The 25,940-nt window shown below is 29.4% G+C and overlaps 1 protein-coding gene across 41 annotated transcripts in view; it reads right to left on the bottom strand.

Moving 5' to 3' along the window:
* LOC145291506 (uncharacterized) overlaps positions 1-25,940 on the bottom strand; it is a 351,327-nt gene that overhangs the window by 162,203 nt on the left and 163,184 nt on the right. For all 41 annotated transcript variants that reach the window (XM_080137468.1, XM_080137469.1, XM_080137432.1 and 38 more), the window contains 11 exons: positions 25,780-25,899; positions 19,713-19,832; positions 17,297-17,416; positions 16,883-17,002; positions 12,660-12,779; positions 10,810-10,929; positions 10,341-10,460; positions 4,214-4,333; positions 1,995-2,114; positions 863-982; positions 509-628 (listed from right to left, as the gene is read on the bottom strand). In XM_080137468.1, the coding sequence (XP_079993594.1) occupies positions 509-628; positions 863-982; positions 1,995-2,114; positions 4,214-4,333; positions 10,341-10,460; positions 10,810-10,929; positions 12,660-12,779; positions 16,883-17,002; positions 17,297-17,416; positions 19,713-19,832; positions 25,780-25,899 (1,320 nt within the window). The remainder of the gene's footprint in view (positions 1-508; positions 629-862; positions 983-1,994; positions 2,115-4,213; positions 4,334-10,340; positions 10,461-10,809; positions 10,930-12,659; positions 12,780-16,882; positions 17,003-17,296; positions 17,417-19,712; positions 19,833-25,779; positions 25,900-25,940) is intronic.

The following is a 25,940-nucleotide window of genomic DNA, read 5'->3' as shown; positions in this document are numbered from 1 at the left end:
GTCAAGGTTTTTTATGATAGCATGCACCTGAGCAGGGGTGATTTCCAGATCGTCTAGCGTGGCGTCTGTCCGCATAGGAAAGTCAGGTAGGGAGTGGTTTAGAGGGTCCAGTGTAGAGTTGGAGGCAAACCGACTGGCAAGCATGTTAGCCTTCTCGGTTGCTGAGCAAAGAACCTCGTGATTGTTGGTTAGTGGGGGAATTGTTGATTGCCCATTATTTACTACACTGTTGTAGATTTTCCAGAAGTCACGAGTTTCTAATTTTTGTGCTTCGATGCGTTTTTTAGTGGTTTCCGTAAATTCCCTCTTAGCTATTTTCTTGGATATTGGTTTAATTAATATATTTATGTCCGAAGTTGTATGATAATTTTATTTTGTTTAAATTAGTATCTTTGGACAATCAAACAGTGTAAAAACTCGAAATATTCGTAGATTCTAATAATAAAAACTAAGTACTAATACTCTGCGTACAATTTTGATTGTCGATACAGATAATTATTATATTTACCTTTTGGCGGACATCTTCTTGTCGTACAAACAGATTTTCCGTTTTGACCACAGGTGCATTGATTGCAATCCTTCCGGAACTTTTGTCCAATACTGTACTGCTTCCCGTTATACCAACATACTGTGTATTAAAAGAATATAAAAATTATTAAGTACATTTAAAATTGTATAAATTTCTTAATTTTGTAATTTCTTTATTTTCTGTTCACAATAATATTATGATACTTTAATTTGCTTTTCACAGGATACACGCATAACAAAACTCAAAATCAAATAGTAGATTTTAATAGGATACTAACTATCTGAGTAGAATTTTCGGATATTGGTTTAATCTTATCAGAATAATTTTATTTACCCTTTGAAGAACAGAATTTTCTTGCACAGACAAATCTACCGTTTTTCGTGCATGTGCATCGATTGCAATACATCCACATTTTTTCTCCAGTTTCGTATATCATCCCGTTAGACCAACAGCCTGTGTAAAAAAAACAAAGAGAAAATCATAAACACATTTAGAATTTCATGTATTATTTACGAATATAATTAAGCTCTTATTTTATGTACATTTTATATTTAAATTTGCTTTTGTATTTGATTAAAATATATATAAAACTCGAAATAATCGCACATTTTAATAAGATACTGAAGGTCTCGAAGTATGAATTTTTCAGGAATTTCTTTTCCTGCTAATAGAGTTAATAATTTTTATTATGGCTTGGTGGAGAACGTTTGTAGGAACAATCGAATCTACTGTTATGACGGCATGTGCACACTTGCAATTTTTCTAGAACGTTTGTCTAATTCTTTATTATGAAGTAGAAGAAGAAAAGGCGACGGATTCTTTTATGAATATATTTATGTCATAAGTGTATCTTTATATTTTGATATATAACCTTGCTTTGTTGAATGATTAAATATGACGAAACTTGGATATAAAGATAATAAGGTCACTAACACGTATGTAGCAACGGTGGTATCTCGATGTATACAAATGACCAGGCCGTGGTATGAGGTGACCTCAATATAGAAAGACAAAAGAAAAGAAAAAAAATGAAAAGCAGGTGGCGAAAAAGGAGACTTTTAAGCACGTGTCGCCAGGGCATAATTTTTTTAACAACATAGCGGCAGGATGAAAACTTTTAAATAAAATGCAGTCCTCATTAAACTTTACGAAAACTTTTGAAGATTTTCGGCGACAACATGTTTGCTCGCTTGGGAAATACGTGTCAGGAGGCTTAATGTGAAAACTAGCTGGAGTGAATGTCTTTTCTTTAAATGAGAAAAACACTCGGGTCTAATTTCTTTTTTTCGTTTTTTTTGTTGTTGTTTTTTTTTTTTTTTGCAAGATATTCGTACACGACGTCGGGTCCGTGTTAAAATGTAACGACCACGTTAAATTAATCGTACATTCTCATACGATACTAATTATCTTTGATCACATTGTCTGAATTAGCTTTATTTTAAATAAAAGGAGTAATTTTATTTACCGATTGGTGGGCAGAATTTGTAAGTACAATGGAATCTTCCGTTAGGACGACATATGCATCGATTACAATTTTTCCACATCGTTTGTCCAGTTCTGTACTTCCTCCCGTTGTACCAACACGCTATGTATAAAAGAACGATAACAATTTAAAATACGTTTAGAATTGTACTCATTTCTTACTTGTTTAATTATTTAATATTTCACGCTTTTACGATAATTAATTAATTATTTAATATTTAATGCTTTTATCTTTAATTATTTAATATTTTACGCTTTTACGATAATTAATTAATTATTTAATATTTCACGCTTTTACGATATCTTTAATTATTTAATATTTCACGCTTTTACGATAATTAATTAATTATTTAATATTTTACGCTTTTATCTTTAATTATAAATTATTTCACGCTTTTACGATAATTAATTAATTATTTAATATTTTACGCTTTTATCTTTAATTATTAATTATTTCACGCTTTTACGATAATTAATAAATTATTTAATATTTTACGCTTTTATCTTTAATTATTTAATATCTCACGCTTTTACGATAATTAATTAATTATTTAATATTTAATGCTTTTATCTTTAATTATTTAATATTTTACGCTTTTACGATAATTAATTAATTATTTAATATTTCACGCTTTTACGATATCTTTAATTATTTAATATTTCACGCTTTTACGATAATTAATTAATTATTTAATATTTTACGCTTTTATCTTTAATTATTAATTATTTCACGCTTTTACGATAATTAATTAATTATTTAATATTTTACGCTTTTATCTTTAATTATTAATTATTTCACGCTTTTACGATAATTAATAAATTATTTAATATTTTACGCTTTTATCTTTAATTATTTAATATCTCACGCTTTTACGATAATTAATTAATTATTTAATATTTAATGCTTTTATCTTTAATTATTTAATATTTTACGCTTTTACGATAATTAATTAATTATTTAATATTTCACGCTTTTACGATATCTTTAATTATTTAATATTTCACGCTTTTACGATAATTAATTAATTATTTAATATTTTACGCTTTTATCTTTAATTATTAATTATTTCACGCTTTTACGATAATTAATTAATTATTTAATATTTTACGCTTTTATCTTTAATTATTTAATATTTTACGCTTTTACGATAATTAATTAATTATTTAATATTTCACGCTTTTACGATATCTTTAATTATTTAATATCTCACGCTTTTACGATAATTAATAAATTATTTAATATTTTACGCTTTTATCTTTAATTATTTAATATTTTACGCTTTTACGATAATTAATTAATTATTTAATATTTCACGCTTTTACGATATCTTTAATTATTTAATATTTCACGCTTTTACGATAATTAATTAATTATGTAATATTTTACGCTTTTATCTTTAATTATTAATTATTTCACGCTTTTATGATAATTAATTAATTATTTAATATTTTACGCTTTTATCTTTAATTATTAAATATTTTACGCTTTTACGATATCCATTTTTGTTGGAGCTTTCATATGATGTACAATATAAAGAAAATATAGAAATAATTATTAGATTTTAATAGGATAATGACTATCTGAACATTTTTCGGATATTGCTTTATATATATATATATATATATATATATATATATATATATATATATTAAATAAAATGTAACTTTATATACATATATTCAATAAAATGTAACTTTATATCCTCATCATTTCTTTAATATATTAATTGCTCCTCTTAACCGTGAAGAGTTTTTACTATCTTGATTAATTGGCTTTGTTAAAATTAAATTCTTGATTATGTTCTTTCATTATATATATATATATATATTATATAGATATATATATTATATATATATACATACATACATACATATATATATATATTATATATATAATAGAAAAAACATAAAGAATTAAACTTTAACAAAGCAAACCTATCAATATAGTAAGCACTTTTCACTGTTAAGAGGAGTAATTTTATATATATATATATATATGTGTGTGTGTGTGTGTGTGTGTGTGTGTGTGTGTGTGTGTGTGTGTGTGTGTGCGTGTGTGCGTGTGTGTGATATTATTATTAATATATATTTAATTGTGGAAGATTAAATATTTTTAAAAATTAATCGTAGATTCGAATATGGCGCTGAATATCTGAGTATATCTGGAAATAGCTTTATTCATAATGGAATAATTGTATTTACCGTTTGATGGACACAATCTTTTGTAACACATAAATCGACCGTGACGACGGCAGGTGCATCGATTGCAATTCATCCATAATTTTTGGCCAAGTCCATAATTTATCCCATTATACCAACAAACTGCGTTGAAAACAAAGAAAAAAGAATATATTAAACACTTCATACATCATGTCTGATTATACGTATGTTTTACATTTATGTTTATTTTTTGTCTGTATTTGCTTTTTTAAAAGGAAAAAATGAGCAGACTTGTAGTTTTAATAAGAATTTGATTATCCCTGATTATAATTTCCGGAAATTTGCTTTCTACGAGCGTTGGTCTAGCTATAAAATACCATATATTTTTACCTCAAACAGTTGAAGAGTTACGAAGACGGGATTAGTATTATTAAAGCGTGCGACATTTTGTGCTCCAGAAGTAATTTTTCTACATAGTCACCACCATTCTTAATGCACTTTTGTCAGCGATGAACGATGGCTGTGCATGGACATCAGGAGTGCATTTTGTCATACAAAGAAAAGCATCTTATTTTTTTTACCCTAAAATTGAAGAGCTGTGAAGACAGGAGTCGTACAATTAAAACGAATGATATTTTGTTCTCCAGAAGGAATTGTTCTACATAATTACTATCATACTTGATATGTTTTTCAGCGGTGAATGATTGCTGTCATACGAAGGTAGTTCTAAAGCGTCCTATTTTTTTTACTCAAAAATTGAAGAACTACGAAAACAGGAGTAGTACCACTAAAGCGTGCGACGTTTTGTGTTACCATTCTCAATGCACTTTTGCCAGGAATACAATGACACATTTCTGCTTCTGATGTACGCCCATTGCAGGAGTTGCTTTCTTAGAGTCTCACACCGTCAATATCTTCAACAGAGCGATAATATCATCATAACAATTTGCAATTTCCTCTTATCCAATCGGACGGAATAAAAAGATAGTATGCATTAACTTAAGAATGTACCTCGTAGTAAATAGAGAATAATTTTTGGTGCGCTACGAATCTACCGTTCCGAAGGCAGGTGCATTGACTGAAAAATTTTCAGCTTTATTCTCTAATTCTGTACTTTTCGTATTTCGATACTATACATTGTTTTGGAAAGTGCTTATATTTTAACTTTTAGGATAGTTTTATATTTTAATTGCCTTAAGAGGGAGATCAATATATGTATAAAAACGTTATAATCAGGATTCAGTTCTGGGCTTCGGGAAGGAGTGAGTCACTCTCTCGACAACAGCACGTTTCTGCCCTCTTCTTTTCCAATCGACCACGCCTGGCCTCTCGCCACTAATGTCACACCGCACAATCCAAACGTCAGCAATACAAAATTCTTTTCAAGAGAAGATGTTCACAACTCTTTTCTCTCTGCTGCCTCAGGGAATTTTTCCCTGCTTTTATATCCTCCTATCTAGAAAAAAAAAGGAAGAGACAAGAAAAAAATAATAGCTTCTCCCATCATGCTCTGCCTTCCCAAGATGCCCTTCGTGTATACAAATGCGCTGGCCATCATTTCCTTCTTCTTTCGCAAAGAGCGATGCAGATACGCCCGGTACGTTTTTTTTTTCTTCTTTTCTAACCATATATCCCACATAACATGAATCTGAGATATTAATAATAATTTGTTTGATGTCCGATTTGCAAAATTAGCTTCATTAAAAATCTTGAAAGATGATAGAAATGAATGGTTTGTTAAGTATTTCTTAAATCAGCACATGCCAATATTAATAATTAAATGAAATTAAGATAACAACTGAATTGTTTAACCATAAAACAAATAGAAAAAATGATTATTTAGCGCGAACAAACGAAAGAATACTATTTTAATCCTATCATCGTTACGTAATTTCATTTTCGATTGTGATAGTGAAAATGTGGAAAATATGTGCACAGGAAGATTATGTATACTGGTGGCTCTATTTATGCCCGCCAGTGGCAGCTGTATGACGGACGGCCATGGGCGGCTACGAGCAGCCATGAGCGGCCTTGACCACAGTCGGTTATTACCACTACCGATCATGGGTATCTGTGGTCACTAGTGACCGTAGTCACTTGCGCCTATTGTAATTAGCGGCCAATGTCGGCGCTTGTAAACAGCGACAACTTGCGGCCGTGGCAACAGTGTAATTGTCGGGCAATGAGAGGTCAGTTGCTAATAGCAAATCGAAAGGAGAGGATGGCTTTCGAAAATATCGACGAGAAAAGCGATCCCCCAGTAGAAAAGTGCCCAGTTGAAGGTGAAGATATTAATGTTTTTAGCCAATTTTTCGATATTTGTCGTCTGAAAGGTCGAACTTCAAAATGATACTGATCTTGTAAAAATCCGTCCCTTCTGTCGAAAGTTTTAGGCAGACATGCAAACATACATACATACATTTATATATTGGTAACTAAAAATTTTCGACCCAAAGCGATTAAACAGCTTGCCCTATCTCTGAATACCCTTTATGTAAAATTTCAAATGTTTAGACCAGAAAGTGTCTGAGTAATTTGGTAGAAATCGCAAAGGTCAAATTTTTTTTTAACTATGACCCCTATTATTACCCCTTAACAGTTATTGTTTTCGGCTCAAATCAAGTTATTAAGTTAGATCCATGTCCAAGGAATCTATATCTCAAATTTCAAGTGCTTGAATCCAAAATTGGCGGAGGAGTTTGGTAGAGTACTCAAAGGTCAAATCATTGAACTTTTAATCTTTAGCAGCCAAATTTCTGGCCGAAAACCAATCACATCGATTTTCCCAAATCTCAGTACCCTGTATATCAAATTTCAAGTCTGTAGACTTAAAATTGACAAAGTTATTGCGTAGGGAAATGTACACACACAGACAGACACATACACAGACAGACACGTTCACTTTTATATATATAATAGATTTCCTGACGTGTGAAGCTTTATTATACTTTCACGATTTGCTGTTTCGAAAGAGCAAAATTTGAAACAAACTGGAAATTTTATCTCATACTCGGTTTTTATTTTCAAGATTTTTTTCAAGATTAGCTTTGTCAATGAAGTGAATGATTTTATTTACTATTTGGTAAACAAAATTTGTTGCTATAGTTGAAATTACTGCTACGACGACAGGCGCATCAATTGCAATTTTCCCAGAACTTTTGGCATATATGTATTTTTATTCATAAATTTCGTAGGGTTTTATGTTTTATTAAAATTTCATATTATATTCTTTTGCTTTTCGGAGAATCAAAATATGAGAAACACCTCTAAAATAAACTTACGATTTTAAAATTTCTCATCACTGAAAAGTATTTACAAAGTAAGCAAATGTCTGTTAGTGTGAATCTATGTATGTATGTGTGTTTGCATGTATTGCTAATACATTTAAAATCTAAAACGGATAATTGATCTGGTAGTGTCTTAACGGGAAGGAACAAAGAAAATGGATGTATAATATGTGAAATTTAGAACAAAATATTATTTTTTTAACTTAACGACCGCAGAATCTGATATGGGGGTGCCACGTAAAATTGTCTCTTTCTAAACGATTTCAACATCTGCGCATGCGTGAACCGCCTTCACTTCTCAGATATGTTAACTACGTAAATCTACAAGCTCATTGTATGACTGTCAATGTGGCCCAATGAGTTAAAACGTTGACTGAGAAATATTAGTTTTTCCAATTACCTTCGCGCCGACCTTACGATGGGTGTTTCGTTTTTTTTATTTTTAACATATTTTTTGAAAACGTTTATTTCGGTAAGTTTTTTTTTTTCATGTAAACAAGATAACGTTTTTTATATCTTTTTGTTTTGCACTTGGCTTAAAAAATAATTATATGGAATTTTTTATCGGCGGATCATTTAACTGAGGGTTGATTTAAAGATATGATTATTATTAAATACCTGATTATTACGTAAATCACAAATATTTTTATAAATCGTAACCGCTTAAATTTCTTTCGCTCACGTGCCTCTATTTCGTATTCGTAGCAATGGACCGACATCAGTGAATTTCTATTTTTTACCAAAACGGTCATTAATAATATTTTTAAGGTTAACATATTTTTTTTTTTTTTTTTTTTTTTTACATTTTCACCCCAAACAAGGCAAATTGCCACTTTGGTGTAGGGGGCTACTATCAGGGGCAACAACTACTGGGGTACTATGTAGGGATTTGGGCAGCAAGGTGTCGGTTCACGTTACACTTGAACTTCTGCTGCACGTCAGTACTGTTGGGGAAGCAGGGACCTGGAATGGAATTCCAGAGTCTAGCGGTTCTGGGGAAGAAACTATTGGAGTAAAAAGATCTTTTACATCTAGGGATCTCTACAGTGTGGGGGTGGGATTAAGCAGCCTGTCGGGTTTGTCGAGGGTGCTCACGTCGTGGGGGCACAAGTGATTGCAGTTCGTCAGAGCATCCACCACTAAAATACTTGTAGAAAAGGCAGAGGGATGCAACATTTCGTCGATGGGACAGAGGCTGAAGCTTAAATGCCAGTTCGGGGCCTATCAGGTTTGCGACTCTCTTTTGAACCTTGTCAAGGAGCGAGAGACTAGTAGCAGATGCACCAGCCCAGATGTGACAGCAATACTCCATACATGGGCGAATGGTGGCCTTATAGAGGTACAGGATACTTTCGGGTGTTAGTAGTTTTCTGTAACGGTAGAGAGAGCCCACCCTTCTTGCAGCGGCGCTGGCAATGCCTTCAATGTAATTGTTCCAACTCATGTTTCCTGTGAACGTTAGGCCAAGGAGTTTGAAAGATGGACTCTCAGATAAAGAGTCGTTGGCCATTGCTATGGGTGGTAGAGAGGGGTTCTTGTAATTATTGAATGAAGCTAGTTTAGTCTTGGCAGCATTGAACGCGACCAACCACTTTTGTCCCCATTCCACTACAGATTGGAGGTCTTCCTCTAGTGTTTCTGCCATTTCTTTAGAAATGTGTTCATTCGTCTTCCTGTCGTGCCTGCCATAGAGTGTAGTGTCATCAGCATATATACCCATCTCAGAGGCAATTTTGTCGGGGAGGTCATTTATGAATATCAGGAACAATAGAGGTCCAAGGACAGAACCCTGGGGCACCCCCGCATTTATATCATATTATTTATATGTAAGAGGTCTTGGATGACAACCTTCCTAGAGCTGGTGACTCAAACAAACTCACCGGTTTGCAATTTCAAACTAGTATAAATTATTGCACAATAAAATAATTAACTTAAAACAAAAATCATTTAGCAAGTGTCGTCAAACGCAACTTCACTTTCATTTTTTATATGCCCCATGCAACGCCGGGTAGCTCTGCTAGTCTTTTAAATAAAAAGCAATGTCTGTGTTTGCATAAAGTAAAGCAACATGATTTTATTTGTACATATTTTCGATTCCCACTAGTTAATAATTTATACGATTTTTTTAAATAAATTTATTCATGTTTTTTATATTTTCAAATGACAATTTTATACCTTAATGCAAATAAGATCTCTTTATAATTCATGGTAACAGTCACATGAAACAATATTAAACGTTATTATTCTATGCATTAGTTGACTATTATTACAATTAAATTGAATTTATTCATTTAGACTTTAATCAATTCGTCTGTTATGAACACGATGACAAAAATATTAATGTTTATCCGTTTATGTGAAAAAATATCCAGTAAATAAAACGTTTTTTTTTTTTTTTTTTGCATTTCCATACACCAAACATGGATATAACTATCACTAAAACATCCGCTGGGTCATAAGCTTCATTTCGGTCCCTTACTTGCCTGGGTTAATTGCCGGTAGGCTGAGATAAATCGCGTCACACACACACACACACACAGTAAATCGAACTTACTAATGGAGATAATAACTTCCGGTGAATACCGGATAAAATATCCAGTAAATAAAATTTTGTTTGGAAATCGTTATTTTTTTGCATCTTTTGCATTTTTTTTTTTCCATTTTCATACACCAAACATGGACATAAAAATCACTAAAACATCCGCTGGGTCATAAGCTTCATTTCTGTATCTTACTTGCCTGGGTGGATTTCCTGTAGGCTGAGATAAACCGAGTCACACACACACACACATTAGGAAAATTTATAAGTTATTTTATATTTTTCTTTAAAATAATTTTCGGAAATGGCTTTATTTCCTAATCGAGAGGATAATTTTATTTACCATTTGGTGGACATAATTTGTTGGTACATTCGAATCTTCCGTTACGACGACAGATGCATCGATTGCAATTCCTCCAGACCCTTCGTCCAGTTCTGTATCTTATCCCGTTATACCAACATGCTGTGTAGAAAATAAAGTCAAAAATAAAAATTATAGTAGACTTTTATAAATTCTTTCCGAAATTTTGTCCAACACTGCAGTTTATCCCGTCATAACAACAAACTATATAGAAAACAAAAATAAAAATTGAAAAATACACAATTACATATTATATATTTTTCCAATTATGAATTACGATTAATTTTAAGTTTTATAATAATTTTATGAAATTTTTATTTTCTTGCGTGTTGATCAAGTTATTGTAAAAAAAACTAAAAAAAATAATTGTACATTTTTATGATTCTGAGTATCTTTCAGCACGATGTTCGAAATTAGCTTCATTATTAATAGTGTTAATTATTTTATTTACCGTTTGGTGGACAGAAATTGTTCGTACAATCGAATCTACCATTACGACGGCAGATGCATTGATTGCAATTCTTCCAAAACCTTTGTCCAACTCTGTATTTTCTCCAATTGTACCAACATGCTGTGAATAAAACAAAGTAAACAATCAAAATTCGGTTAGACTTTTATGAATTCTTCGAGATAATGGTTTAAATTATTTACTGTTTCAAGATTTCATAGAAATTTAAGAAAAATTTGAAAAATACATCCAGACCTTTATAAATTATAGATTATAAGCTTTTTGGCATACTTGTCCTTGTTATAATAACAGTCTTGCTAGTCAACAAAAATAAAATTTTAACTACATTTAGACTATTATAGTTTTTTGTATGAATTTACATATATTTCATGGTAAATATTCATATTTTGATATGTTTGAGAGGAATGAAAATATGGATAAATTCAGACAATGTAAGTATTAATTGATTATTTTTAATTTTCGTAGTAAATTTTATTGTCAACTATTTATACCCGGCAACACGTTGCTATGGCTCAGTCTGGTTAACGCAAGTAATAGATTGATTTGTATAGTTCGCACATACACACGCATACGTGCACACACACACACACTCGCACACATACGCACACAAACACGACTGTCATAAATTTATAATACGATTATAAAAATAGTACGGTGACATAAGTACATGAACAAAATATATACTAATAACATTAAAGATATATCTAATGAAAAAAGAAATGTAGCCTCTCGTGCGCACACACGCACAGACACTCGCATACACGCAAACAAGCAAACACCATGTAATATCTTTGAAGTACGAATCGCACGGTAACATAAGTGCATAAACGCAATAGTTAGTAATGATATCTGAGAAGTGTTTAATGAAAAACAAAAGAATTTTACTTAATACTACGCACACACCCACGGACGCATGAACGCACGCACGCATGCGGGCAAACACGCAAAGAAACACGACTGTAAGAAATTGTATATACCATTTTCAAAAACAGCACGGTAACCTAAGTGTGTAAGAACAATGTTTATTCTTACATGTACGATTTATTGAATGAACCATAAAAAGGGAATTTTAGGCTGTAAACCATGTCGGTTATTGACGCCATGTTTTAATGCTAGAAAGGTTTCGTTTATTTAGTGGAAGTGAATTCTGGAATTTGAGAATTTTCAGCGCTCAGCCAATCAGAATGGACGGACTTTGGTAAGGGATACGTTATTATTTATGAATTGGAAAAAAGAAATATTTATGTTATGTCTATGATCCAGTTACGATGGGTGTAACCAAATTATATGTGAAAAGTGTAGATTTATTCCCGGTTACGAGAACAAAATATCTAGAAAACAAGAAATAGGAACTCTTTCCTCTAAAAATGTTGTGATTGTGATAGTGTTGTTCATAGGATGCAATTTAGCATTTTATTATAACGACTAAATGTGTCTAAAATGGCGTTCTAAAGTCACATAAGTGAGTGGCTAATAGTCTACACATATTAAATTTGTATGTGGCATCTGTTGTTGCAAACATATTGTACTTTGGTCCAGAGGGAAATTTCTGCAACCATTTTATTATATAGGAGATAAAGAGATAAATTGTATTTACGATTTGGTGGACGAAATTTCTTGCTACAATCGAATGGACACTTACGATCACATTGACTGAAATTTCTCCAGAAGATTTGTTAAATGTTTTATTATTATTTGATGATATATTTATTTGCTTTTGGTGAAGACCAAAACTTTAACATGAATCTCAGATTTTATACGATATCAATTTTTTTTAAGTGCATTATTTCTAATTTAGCTTTACTCTAAATAGGTGAAATAATTGTATTTACCATTTCGTGGACAGTATCTGCTAGTACATCGGAATCGACCGTTACGACCGCAAATGCATCGGTTACACCTCTTCCAGAAGGTTTGGCTAATTCCGTAGTTTATCCCGTTATACCAACAGCCTGCGTAGAAAACAAAGAAACTGAATCAGAAATTAATTTAAAAGTTTGTACAGTTTTATGAATATACTTATGCTTTAACTCATGTTTATTTTATATTTCCCTTTGCTTTATTGAAGGATCGAAATATGGAAAAAATTGATAAAATCAGAGATTTTAATAAGATTATCTATGCTTACAATTTCCGATATTTTTTCTTGTTAATAGAGAGAATAATTTTCACTGTAGATTGGTGGACAGACTTTGTTAGTACAATTGAATCTAGCGTTCCGACGGTATTTGCATCGATTGCATTTTTACAGAATTTTTGACACATTCTATACTTTTTAACTTTGTAATAAAAACCTTACGAGAACCAAAAGTAATGTTTAAATAAATCGTATTATAATTATATACATGAATTAAAATAGGCGAAACTTCACTTGCGTGTAAATCACGTTCGAAGGCAAATCAATACAGTTACACTAAAAAGAATAATTTAAAATTTAAAAAAAGTTACGTGTGAATAGTTCAAGTTAACTTCTGTGCAAAAATTGAATGGAAAAGTTCGAACTGTAAGATTTGTCTAGATTCTAGTCTGCCAGAATATAAAAAAAAAACTTTATATTCCGCAACAGAAAAATTAGACAAGATTAAAAGAATGATTTTCAGAAGTTTTGTTATTAGTAGGCTGGGTATATGCAAAAATTAAATATAAAATTTTAAGTTGAAACTAAATATAGAAACAATGTTTCCAAAGTCGCAAATAGTTCCATTCGGGTTAGTCGATAAAATCGATACGAAATTCAATATATTCGATAAAATAAAAGTAAAATACAGTCAATGGGTTTCGCACACCAATTGATAATAATTGAAATATATTTCGGCAATTCATTCGTCCAGAGATATTTCATAGATTAGAAGAAGGCAGTTAAAAACACTAAGAATTTATACATTGCTTGTGAATGTTCCTACGTGTTGTGTTTCATGATAATTTAAAAAAAATTTTTTTTTTTTTTTTTTTTAGATATAATTAAGATATAGAACTTTTCCTGGGTTCGATTTACGAAGTAGGATTTATTTAAAACTTGAAAGCCGAAATAAATGAATGGTTTGTTAGGTATTTCGTTAATCAGAGCCTGTAAATTTTTTGAAAAGTAAATGATAATAAGTTATCGAAGGAATTGTTTTACCGCAACGACCGAATACAAATGAAAATATGATTATTTGGTTCGAACAAACATATGCATTTTGAAAAAAAGGTATTCTTACTGATATAATCGTTTTGTGATTGCATATTATGTTGTGATTTTGAGATGCTAAAACAGACTTGCACATCAAGCTTATGTATACTAGTGGTACTTATTATGTTTGTCATTACTGCTGTGTGGCGAGCTGGCACTGTCATGACCACTAACTCTGGGGAAAATAGAAACGGACATACAAACGGCCTACCTTTAAAGCGCCCATGTGTCTGCCTGTCTCGTGGAATCTTGTGAGATCACATGAGACGGTTTCTGTTAAATATCGCAGACGCCATCTTGATTTCTCTTTTTCCTGTCCAACGCGCATGACAGGCAGACACGTGGGTCCTTTAGAGGTAGGTCGTTTGTATGTCCGTTTCCATTTTCCCCACATCCCCCCCCTGATCTCATGATCACAAAGATAGCGGAGAGCTGGCGCTCTCTTCCGGCGGGTGCTTCTTCGAAGGGGGACTGTGTAGGCCTCTTGTTCACTTGCGCTCTCATCTGCAGTCTGAGCATCGAAGAACACTGCCTCCCCTGAGAGTCTACTAATGTCGGATACGCTGCTTGATGAGGATGAGGATCGTGCAAACCAGAGCGATGGCTCACTGGCCTCAGTCCCAGAGTCGTTTCCGTCGTCCAGTGGTGTTTTTTTTTTTTTTTTTTTTTACAAAGGTATCACCACATTATCAAGGCCCAGAGGCCACTCAAGGATAAGGGTTAAAGAGTGTACAGTAGAAATTGGTCAATATAGTAATCATTAGTAATGAAAATTTGGTAAATTTGATGACTTATATGGAACGGCTCTTCAAGAACTTATTTACGTTAGACTTGAACACAACCATATTGTAGTCAGCCGGAAAGCAGGAAAACGGAAGACAATTCCATAGGCGTGCAGTTCTAAGAAAGAAGCTTTGTTCATGGAATCTACGTTTAGGTTTAGGCACAGATAAAGAGTGGGGGAAATTATTGATAGTGTTTACAGCTAGACGAGTGTTTCTTGTGAAAGTTTGGCGAGGGGGGACCATAGATTGAAGCTCAGTTGAACACTTTCCATGAAAATAACGATACATCAGAGACAAACTCGCAACATCTCTTCTGTGAGATAGAGGTTGCAAGGAGAAGAAAAGGACATCTCCTACGAGGCTACGAAGTCTATTTTGAACTCTATCAAGGCAGGACAAGTCCTTTCTAGCAGCTCCTGCCCAGATGTGGCAACAGTATTCCATCCTTGGACGTACCTGGCTCTTATATAGGTAGAGAATAGCATCAGCAGTGAGATATCTACTGGATCGATAGAAAGATCCCACCATTTTTCCAGCGGCCTTGGCAACAGATTTGATATACGTGTTCCATTTAAGATCAGGAGTAATGGTCAAGCCCAGAAGCTTGTCAAAACTTGAGGCCTCCTGAAGACGAGAGCCATTCATTTCAATTGATGACAAATGTGAATTAGAATGTTGATGATGTAAAGAGAGAAGCTTGGTTTTAGATGCATTAAAAGTAACCAGCCACTCCTTTCCCCATTGTACTACGTGCTCAAGATCAGAGGAGAGAGAATTGGAGAGAACTTGGTCGTTTACTGTCTTAGATGTGGTACCATAAATGGTAGTGTCGTCAGCATAAATGTCTACAAATGATGTAAGGATATGATTTGGAAGATCATTAATGTAGATCAGGAAAAGAGTTGGGCCCAGGATGGATCCCTGAGGGACACCGGCATTAATACTGTGAGCTTCTGATTTTTGCCCCTCAACTACTACTCTTCAACTGTGTCGCTGGTCTCAGGTCCCTAACATGACGTGATACATCGTCAACCATGATTGACTGCTGACTCACCACATCGGTCACTCGGCCCCGTATATATCTATCAGTGCACCGGCTTTACAGAAATGGTCTCATGTGATCTCGCGACATTCATGTGGGTGAATGAAGCATAAAGCAGGTCGCTTGGAGGAGTAGGGAAGATTTTTCTTTGTACAGACGGTTACTCAGTGCATTGGAACAAGTGAAGGGGGTTCCAGTTCTACACTAACAGTTACAGGTGCCCGTTGCCACTGACGACTTTAACCATTGTCGGCCGTAATCACTTGTGTCCGTTGTTATTGGTGCCATTATCTGCCTTTATCTGTCGGGCAGTATCGGCCAGTTGAACGCCAGTGGAAGTTCACTGGGAGCCAGTGACACCAAATTCCCTTTCAAGCCATATTTATTCTTACTGTTGTAATAATGTTTTTTATACTAGTAAGGGCATGAATATATCATAGTATGTTTTCGTTTGCCGTATGAGTAAACTCTCCACATGCATAATGAAAAATATGTAATACGTACCAAAAGTAAAACTTATGGTGGCCATGATAGAAATTTAAAATGTTTTATCTGTTTGATAATTAACATTAAAAATATTAGCTGTAATTGGTAAAAGTTGGAAACGTTTGTCTGTTCGAGAATGAATTTCAAAGAAATCGTCACTTATGTCCCTCCCACAAAACAGAAATACTGTAATTGTTGTTGATTTTTTATGATAGAAAAATTAAATGCATCTTAGAAATATTAAATATTAATAAGATATTACATTTTTTTCTAAGTTTGGGGAATTAGCTTTACTGTCAAAGAGCATCATTTTACACCGTTTGGCTAAAATAAATTTGTACAATCGCATGTATCGTTACGACTGTATTTTAATCTCTTGGTGTTCTTCCGACATATTTTTTATTTATTAATTTTATTATGTTTTCATTTAATTTATAATTTCATAATATATTTTGGTTTTGGAAGAGCAAAATATGAAAAATATTATCTTAGATTTTGATAAAATATCAATAGTTTTAAACACGTTTTTCTGAACACGCTATACTGAAATATAAATATATTTATATTTACCGCTTGGTGGGCAGAATTTGTTAGTACAATAGAATCTACCATTACGACGGCAGGTGCATCGATTACAATTCTTCCAGAACGTTTCTCTGATGTGATATTTAATCCCGTTATACCAACATACTGTGCAGAAAATAAAAATAAAATTACAATTAGCATTTTATGGATTTTGATACAACATTTGTAGATTTTTGTATTTTTTCTACTTATACAAACAGTCTTAGTAGGAAGCAAAAATTTAAAAAGTACTAAATGTCTTTATTTTGTTATTTTGTTATTTATGATAATATTTGCTTCTCTTTATTGAGGATCAAATCATGTAAAAACAAGATTAAATCGTAGGCATTAATAGGATACTGATTATCAAAGTCCGATTTTCGGAGATACCTTTATTCTTAACAGAAAAATTATATTTACCTTTTCGTGAACATAATTTACGCGTACAATAGAATCTCCCGCTAGGACGACACGTGCATTGATTGCACATTCTCCAGAACTTTTGCCCACGACTGTAATTGATCCCATTATACCAACAGCCTGTGTATAAAGCAAAGGCAACAATTAGGGTGTATACAATTTTTATAAATTCATGTTTTGATTCATCTTTATTTTATGATTTCAACATTTTTTTTTTTGTTTTTAAAAGTTGTGTTTGAAGGCTTGTCAATGTAAGAATTTTTGGTTGCTGGAAACATATATATAAATACATAATGATAAATAATTCAAAGAGTTCAATATATTTCAATAAGTATTTATTTACCTTAGCTGTAGAGGGTATATATAGAAATATACCATCTAGCGTCAGGTAAATAAATATTTATTGAAAATTATTGAACATTTTGAATTATTTATTACTAGCGGGGGTACCCGGCGTTGCCCGAGTGTTTGTTTCCGGGACGGGGGGGGGGAGTTTTAAAAAATGTTATGGTAGGTAAGTAGGAAGGATCAAACCCGGAGTCATGAGTAAAAGTAGGAAAATAAAGTGTGAAAAAAAAAACATCTGCAACGTTAACAGTTCGGCCACCAAGAAAAGTCCATTCCAGTTGTTTAGGAAAAAAAAAACGACTACGGTAGGTCGGCGCGAACGTGAAAATATAATGTGAATTGTCCAGCACGCTAACCACTACGCCACAGAGCACTGCAGCTTAGTTTAGTGATTTTAAATAACTTCACATGAAAGAACTACGAAGCCAAACCGGTGTTCTCTTCTCAACTGTTCCTTGTGAACGATCCCCAAACGGTGTTAAGTGGTGGCAGGGGGAGGAGGAATTTATTAGAGAGAAAATATTTTACCACTTCCATTGATCTTAACCGATTTTGGCCGTAACTTCTCAGCAGAAAAAGTATAGAAATCTAAGATTATCGAGGAATTTGAGAAATAATAAGCCTATAACACACCTCAGATATTGTTCTGCCGTTTGTGCATATTATATTTGCATGAAATATCTTGATTTTTAATCCTATTAAGGTCAAAATACGACGGGAAAAAATGAGTTCATTTTATTTATATAGAGAAGAGATAGAGAAGAGAAGAGAAGAGAAGAAGATTATATATTTATTTATTTGTTTCCAACGACTGAATAATTCATGCATTGACAAGCTTTCAAACACACCTTTTTATCCGATAAGAAATGCTTCAAGCGAACTATGATATAATTCTTATTTCTTGCTTTCTTGAAAGATCAAAATATTGAAAACCTAGAAATAATCGTAGAATTGTATATTTTATAAGATCCCGATTATCTCTAGGTACAATTTCCTAGATTGCTTTTTTTTGCCAGTAGACAATATAAATTGTTGGTACAATCGATATAGAGTGACGATTGCAAGCGTATCGATTAGAATTCCTTCTGCTAGTTTATAATAAACTCTACATATGCATATTTTTATTTTTTTTTATCTAAATTATAAACTGACTAAATTCTACTTTAGTTAATACGCCATCACCATGTTGACACACCTGTTTTCATTAGATTACCAAAGTTAAGCAACATTGAGTTTGGTCAGTACCAGATGGGTGACCATTTGGGAATGTAAGAGGATATTGAAACCACTCTGCAAGAGTTGCAAAACCCTAATGCCATCATCTCTGCTGGCGGGAATATACATGCGGCTAGGGACCGCTCGTGAAATTTCATACTCGCATGAAACTTCATCCTTTGGAGAAAACCGGTTCGATTTCCTTAAGGTGAGTGCCGCTTCGGTATAGTATATACTTTATTTGATTTGTTTTACATTGAAATATGTTTAATAGTAATTATTTGAAGAGGATTCATTTCTCAAATATGTTTTAACAAAGTGTTATAATTTTATTAATTTGATATTTTATCAAACTTAAATCAATTCTAGAAATAACTTGACTAATGCATAAAAATTAGTACAAGTTTTTCAAAATTCAGTCAATTTCTTAAAGATATCTTTATAAAGATGCATAATTTATTCTTTTTGCATCAAAAAATCAAAATGATTTAACAAATATGTATGTGTATATCTCTATATTAATAGAGTAGCCGCAGGAATTCCCCTCTGGACTAAAATATCGTAGGTTTGCAACAACAGATGCGACATACAAATTCAATATAGCTACGCTAATAGCTCCATAGAAGAAAAAATAAATAAAATGCATTTATATTTTTTACATTTTTTTTATTCATGAATTTCTTTTTAGTGCATACTTATGGCGACATTATCATCTTTTTGATTTGCTTTTCCAAGTGGTTCAAATATGGAAACACTCGAAAGTGAAACATAGGTTTAAATAAAATATTGTATATCTCTGAATACGATTTCCTTAGTACGTTCTACTTTCAATAGATTATAAAGTTTTATTTACCGTTTGGTAGACACAAATTGTTGGTACACGTAAATCTACCGTTATTACGGCATATGCATCGATTGCAATTATTCCAGAAATAGCGTCCAATTCTGTACTTCTTCCCGTTATACCAACATGCTATGTATGAAAAACCAATATGAAAATTAATTAAACATTGAATACGTTTCTTAATTTTGTATTTTTTACGAACATTCTCAGTTTAAAAGAATATAAAAATTAAAAACAAATATTTAAAATTATAAATTTTAAAAATTTTGTAATTTCGTTACGTTTTACTTTTTTATTATAATTTATACCAACATTACCTGTTAAAAATAATATAAAATTAGAAAAGAATATAAAACTAAGAAAGTACATTTAAAATTGTATAGTTTTCTTAATTTTGTAATTCAGTTACGTTTTACTATTTTTTATTATTTATTCAAACATCCTTAGTTTAAAATAATATATCCATTAGAATATACATTTAAAATTGTATAGTTTTCCTCATTTTGTAAATCAGTTACGTTTTACTATTTTATTATTATTCATACAAACATTCTTAGTTTAAAATAATATATCCATTAGAATACACATTTAAAATTGTATAGTTTTCTTAATTTTGTAATTCAGTTACGTTTTACTATTTTATTATTATTTATACAAACATTCTTAGTTTAAAATAATATATCCATTAGAATATACATTTACAATTATATAGTTTTCCTCAATTTGTAATTCAGTTACGTTTTACTATTTTTTATAATGTATTCAAACATCCTTAGTTTAAAATAATATATCCATTAGAATATACATTTAAAATTGTATAGTTTTCTTAATTTTGTAATTCAGTTACGTTTTACTATTTTATATAATTTATTCAAACATCCTTAGTTTAAAATAATATATCCATTAGAATATACATTTAAAATTGTATAGTTTTCTTAATTTTGTAATTCAGTTACGTTTTACTATTTTATTATTATTTATACAAACATTCTTAGTTTAAAATAATATATCCATTAGAATATACATTTAAAATTGTATAGTTTTCTTAATTTCGTAATTCAGTTACGTTTTACTATTTTATTATTATTTATACAAACATTCTTAGTTTAAAATAATATATCCATTAGAATACACATTTTAAATTGTATATTTTTCTTAATTTTGTAATTCAGTTACGTTTTACTATTTTATATAATTTATTCAAACATCCTTAGTTTAAAATAATATATCCATTAGAATATACATTTAAAATTGTATAGTTTTCTTAATTTTGTAATTCAGTTACGTTTTACTATTTTATTATTATTTATACAAACATTCTTAGTTTAAAATAATATATCCATTAGAATATACATTTAAAATTGTATAGTTTTCTTAATTTCGTAATTCAGTTACGTTTTACTATTTTATTATTATTTATACAAACATTCTTAGTTTAAAATAATATATCCATTAGAATACACATTTTAAATTGTATATTTTTCTTAATTTTGTAATTCAGTTACGTTTTACTATTTTATTATTATTTATACAAACATTCTTAGTTTAAAATATTATATCCATTAGAATATACATTTAAAATTGTATAGTTTTCTTAATTTTGTAATTCAGTTACGTTTTACTATTTTTTATAATTTATTCAAACATTCTTAGTTTAAAGTAATATATCCATTAGAATATACATTTAAAATTGTATAGTTTTCCTCATTTTGTAATTCAGTTACGTTTTACTATTTTATTATTATTCATACAAACATTCTTAGTTTAAAATAATATATCCATTAGAATACACATTTAAAATTGTATAGTTTTCTTAATTTTGTAATTCAGTTACGTTTTACTATTTTATTATTATTTATACAAACATTCTTAGTTTAAAATAATATATCCATTAGAATATACATTTACAATTATATAGTTTTCCTCATTTTGTAATTCAGTTACGTTTTACTATTTTTTATAATTTATTCAAACATTCTTAGTTTAAAATAATATATCCATTAGAATATACATTTAAAATTGTATAGTTTTCTTAATTTTGTAATTCAGTTACGTTTTACTATTTTATATAATTTATTCAAACATCCTTAGTTTAAAATAATATATCCATTAGAATATACATTTAAAATTGTATAGTTTTCTTAATTTTGTAATTCAGTTACGTTTTACTATTTTATTATTATTTATACAAACATTCTTAGTTTAAAATAATATATCCATTAGAATACACATTTTAAATTGTATATTTTTCTTAATTTTGTAATTCAGTTATGTTTTACTATTTTTTATAATTTATTCAAACATTCTTAGTTTAAAATAATATATCCATTAGAATATACATTTAAAATTGTATAGTTTTCTTGATTTTGTAATTCAGTTACGTTTTACTATTTTATATAATTTATTCAAACATTCTTAGTTTAAAATGATATATCCATTAGAATACACATTTAAAATTGTATAGTTTTCTTAATTTTGTAATTCAGTTACGTTTTACTATTTTATTATTATTTATACAAACATTCTTAGTTTAAAATATTATATCCATTAGAATATACATTTAAAATTGTATAGTTTTCTTAATTTTGTAATTCAGTTACGTTTTACTATTTTATATAATTTATTCAAACATCCTTAGTTGAAAATAATATATCCATTAGAATATACATTTAAAATTGTATAGTTTTCTTAATTTTGTAATTCAGTTGCGTTTTACTATTTTATTATTATTTATACAAACATTCTTAGTTTAAAATATTATATCCATTAGAATATACATTTTAAATTGTATAGTTTTCTTAAGTTTGTAATTCAGTTACGTTTTACTAATTTTTATAATTTATTCAAACATTCTTAGTTTAAAATAATATATCCATTAGAATATACATTTAAAATTGTATAGTTTTCTTAATTTTGTAATTCAGTTACGTTTTACTATTTTATTATTATTTATACAAACATTCTGAGTTAAAAATAATATATCCATTAGAATACACATTTTAAATTGTATATTTTTCTTAATTTTGTAATTCAGTTACGTTTTACTATTTTTTATAATTTATTCAAACATTCTTAGTTTAAAATAATATATCCATTAGAATATACATTTAAAATTGTATAGTTTTCTTAATTTTGTAATTCACTTACGTTTTACTATTTTATATAATTTATTCAAACATTCCTAGTTTAAAATAATATATCCATTAGAATACACATTTAAAATTGTATAGTTTTCCTCATTTTGTAAATCAGTTACGTTTTACTATTTTATTATTATTTATACAAACATTCTTAGTTTAAAATAATATATCCACTAGAATATACATTTAAAATTGTATAGTTTTCTTAATTTTGTAATTCAGTTACGTTTTACTATTTTATATAATTTATTTAAACATCCTTAGTTTAAAATAATATATCCATTAGAATATACATTTACAATTGTATAGTTTTCTTAATTTTGTAATTCAGTTACGTTTTACTATTTTATTATTATTTATACAAACATTCTTAGTTTAAAATAATATATCCATTAGAATATACATTTAAAATTGTATAGTTTTCTTAATTTTGTAATTCAGTTACGTTTTACTATTTTATTATTATTTATACAAACATTCTTAGTTTAAAATATTATATCCATTAGAATATACATTTAAAATTGTATAGTTTTCTTAATTTTGTAATTCAGTTACGTTTTACTATTTTATTATTATTTATACAAACATTCTTAGTTTAAAATATTATATCCATTAGAATATACATTTAAAATTGTATAGTTTTCCTCATTTTGTAATTCAGTTACGTTTTACTATTTTTTATAATTTATTCAAACATTCTTAGTTTAAAATAATATTTCCATTAGAATATTCATTTAAAATTGTATAGTTTTCCTCATTTTGTAATTCAGTTACGTTTTACTATTTTTTATAATTTATTCAAACATTCTTAGTTTAAAATAATATATCCATTAGAATACACATTTAAAATTGTATAGTTTTCTTAATTTTGTAATTCACTTACGTTTTACTATTTTATTATTATTTATACAAACATTCTTAGTTTAAAATAATATATCCATTAGAATATACATTTAAAATTGTATAGTTTTCTTAATTTTGTAATTCAGTTACGTTTTACTATTTTATTATTATTTATACAAACATTCTTAGTTTAAAATAATATATCCATTAGAATATACATTTAAAATTGTATATTTGTCCTCATTTTGTAATTCAGTTACGTTTTACTATTTTTTATAATTTATTCAAACATTCTTAGTTTAAAATAATATATCCATTAGAATACACATTTAAAATTTTATAGTTTTCTTAATTGTGTAATTCAGTTACGTTTTACTATTTTATTATTATTTATACAAACATTCTTTGCTTAAAATAATATATCCATTAGAAAATACATTTTAAATTGTATAGTTTTCTTGATTTTGTAATTCAGTTACGTTTTACTATTTTATATAATTTATTCAAACATTCTTAGTTTAAAATGATATATCCATTAGAATACACATTTAAAATTGTATAGTTTTCTTAATTTTGTAATTCAGTTACGTTTTATTATTTTATTATTATTTATACAAACATTCTTAGTTTAAAATAATATATCCATTAGAATATACATTTAAAATTGTATAGTTTTCCTCATTTTGTTATTCAGTTACGTTTTACTATTTTTTATAATTTATTCAAACCTTCTTAGTTTAAAATAATATATCCATTAGAATATACATTTAAAATTATATAGTTTTCCTCATTTTGTAATTCAGTTACGTTTTACTATTTTTTTATGATTTATTCAAACATTCTTAGTTTAAAATAATATATTCATTAGAATATACATTTAAAATTGTATAGTTTTCTTAATTTTGTAATTCAGTTACGTTTTACTATTTTTTATAATTTATACCAAGATTTTCAGTTAAAAAGATGATAACGATTAGAAAATACATTTACAATTTCATACTTTCCTTAACTTTGTAATTCCATAACGTTTTACTAATTTTATAATTTATACAAACATTCTTTGTTTAAAATAATATATCTATTAGAATATACATTTAAAATTGTATAGTTTTCTTAATTTGGTAATATCATAATTTCGTTAGGTTTTACGTTTTTCTATTAATTGATTGCATGAATTTGTGTGTTTGAGGGTCACAATTTGAGGAGACTCAGAAAAAACATTTCATAGTTAATTATTATGCTAGCAGGCCACTCGATTTAATATGATGTTTTGATTAATGCAGATTTCGTATTTATAATTTTATTATATTGGATTCAATGTATAGTTATGATTATAAAGTTTAAAAAAATGACTCGTGCGCCACCACCGGGAATCGAAATGAAAACGTTTAGCTTGCAATTTAGTTTTTCATTTGACGTTTATGCCTGAGCTATAAATACATGTTTATTGCAAGGCTAAAAATGAAAACATGAACCAATAGCTACTACGTTACGCATACATATTCACAATGCTGTCGTCCGATTATCACCTGGCAAAGTATTTTTTTTTAATTTCACACTTTTTCACCGGTTTTCCTCAGCTAAAACACAAATATAAAATTTCGCATGGGTTTGAATACCCTATATTTCTTGTCTGTAGACTAAAACCTGACAGAGGAGTTTGATAGGTATTTTTTAAAATATATATATGCATACTTTAGTATATATAGAAAAGGGGTTGTGTTTACTATAACATTTTTCCGCACATATTACGCAAGTATAAATTATGTAGAATATCTGCATGAACATAATTACACGTAATAGTCAACTAAAGATGACCATCCCATAGGAAAATCGAAAAAAACTAATAGGGAATTAATTAAAATGAATGCTTAAAAGAATATGCAGATTAGCGACATCTTTTGCAGATAAATGCAATTCCACGACCCATATATAACAAAGTTGTATCAGTTTAAAAATAAATAGAAAATGGGTTTTTAATATGAATACCAATACACAAATGTAAGCACATGCAAAGGAGTATAGTTTGATTAACTCTGGCTTTAATTTTCCGTTATCATTTTATTCCAAAGAAAGTATATGATTCTATTTACCGTTTCGTGGACAGAATTTGTTGGTACAACCGATTTTATTTTTACCAAGGCAGGTACATTGATTGCAATTCTTCCAAAACTTTTGTCGGTTGATGTAATTCATCCCGTTTAACAAACAGCCTGTGAAGAAAACAAAGATGAAATTAAAAAAAAAAAAAATA

This window comes from Euprymna scolopes, chromosome 12 (genome assembly GCF_053919585.1).
Source record: "Euprymna scolopes isolate OS-2025 chromosome 12, ASM5391958v1, whole genome shotgun sequence".
Lineage (NCBI taxonomy): Eukaryota > Metazoa > Mollusca > Cephalopoda > Sepiida > Sepiolidae > Euprymna > Euprymna scolopes.
Note: the sequence above shows the minus strand (reverse complement) of the source record. Positions and strands in the feature narration are given on the sequence as shown.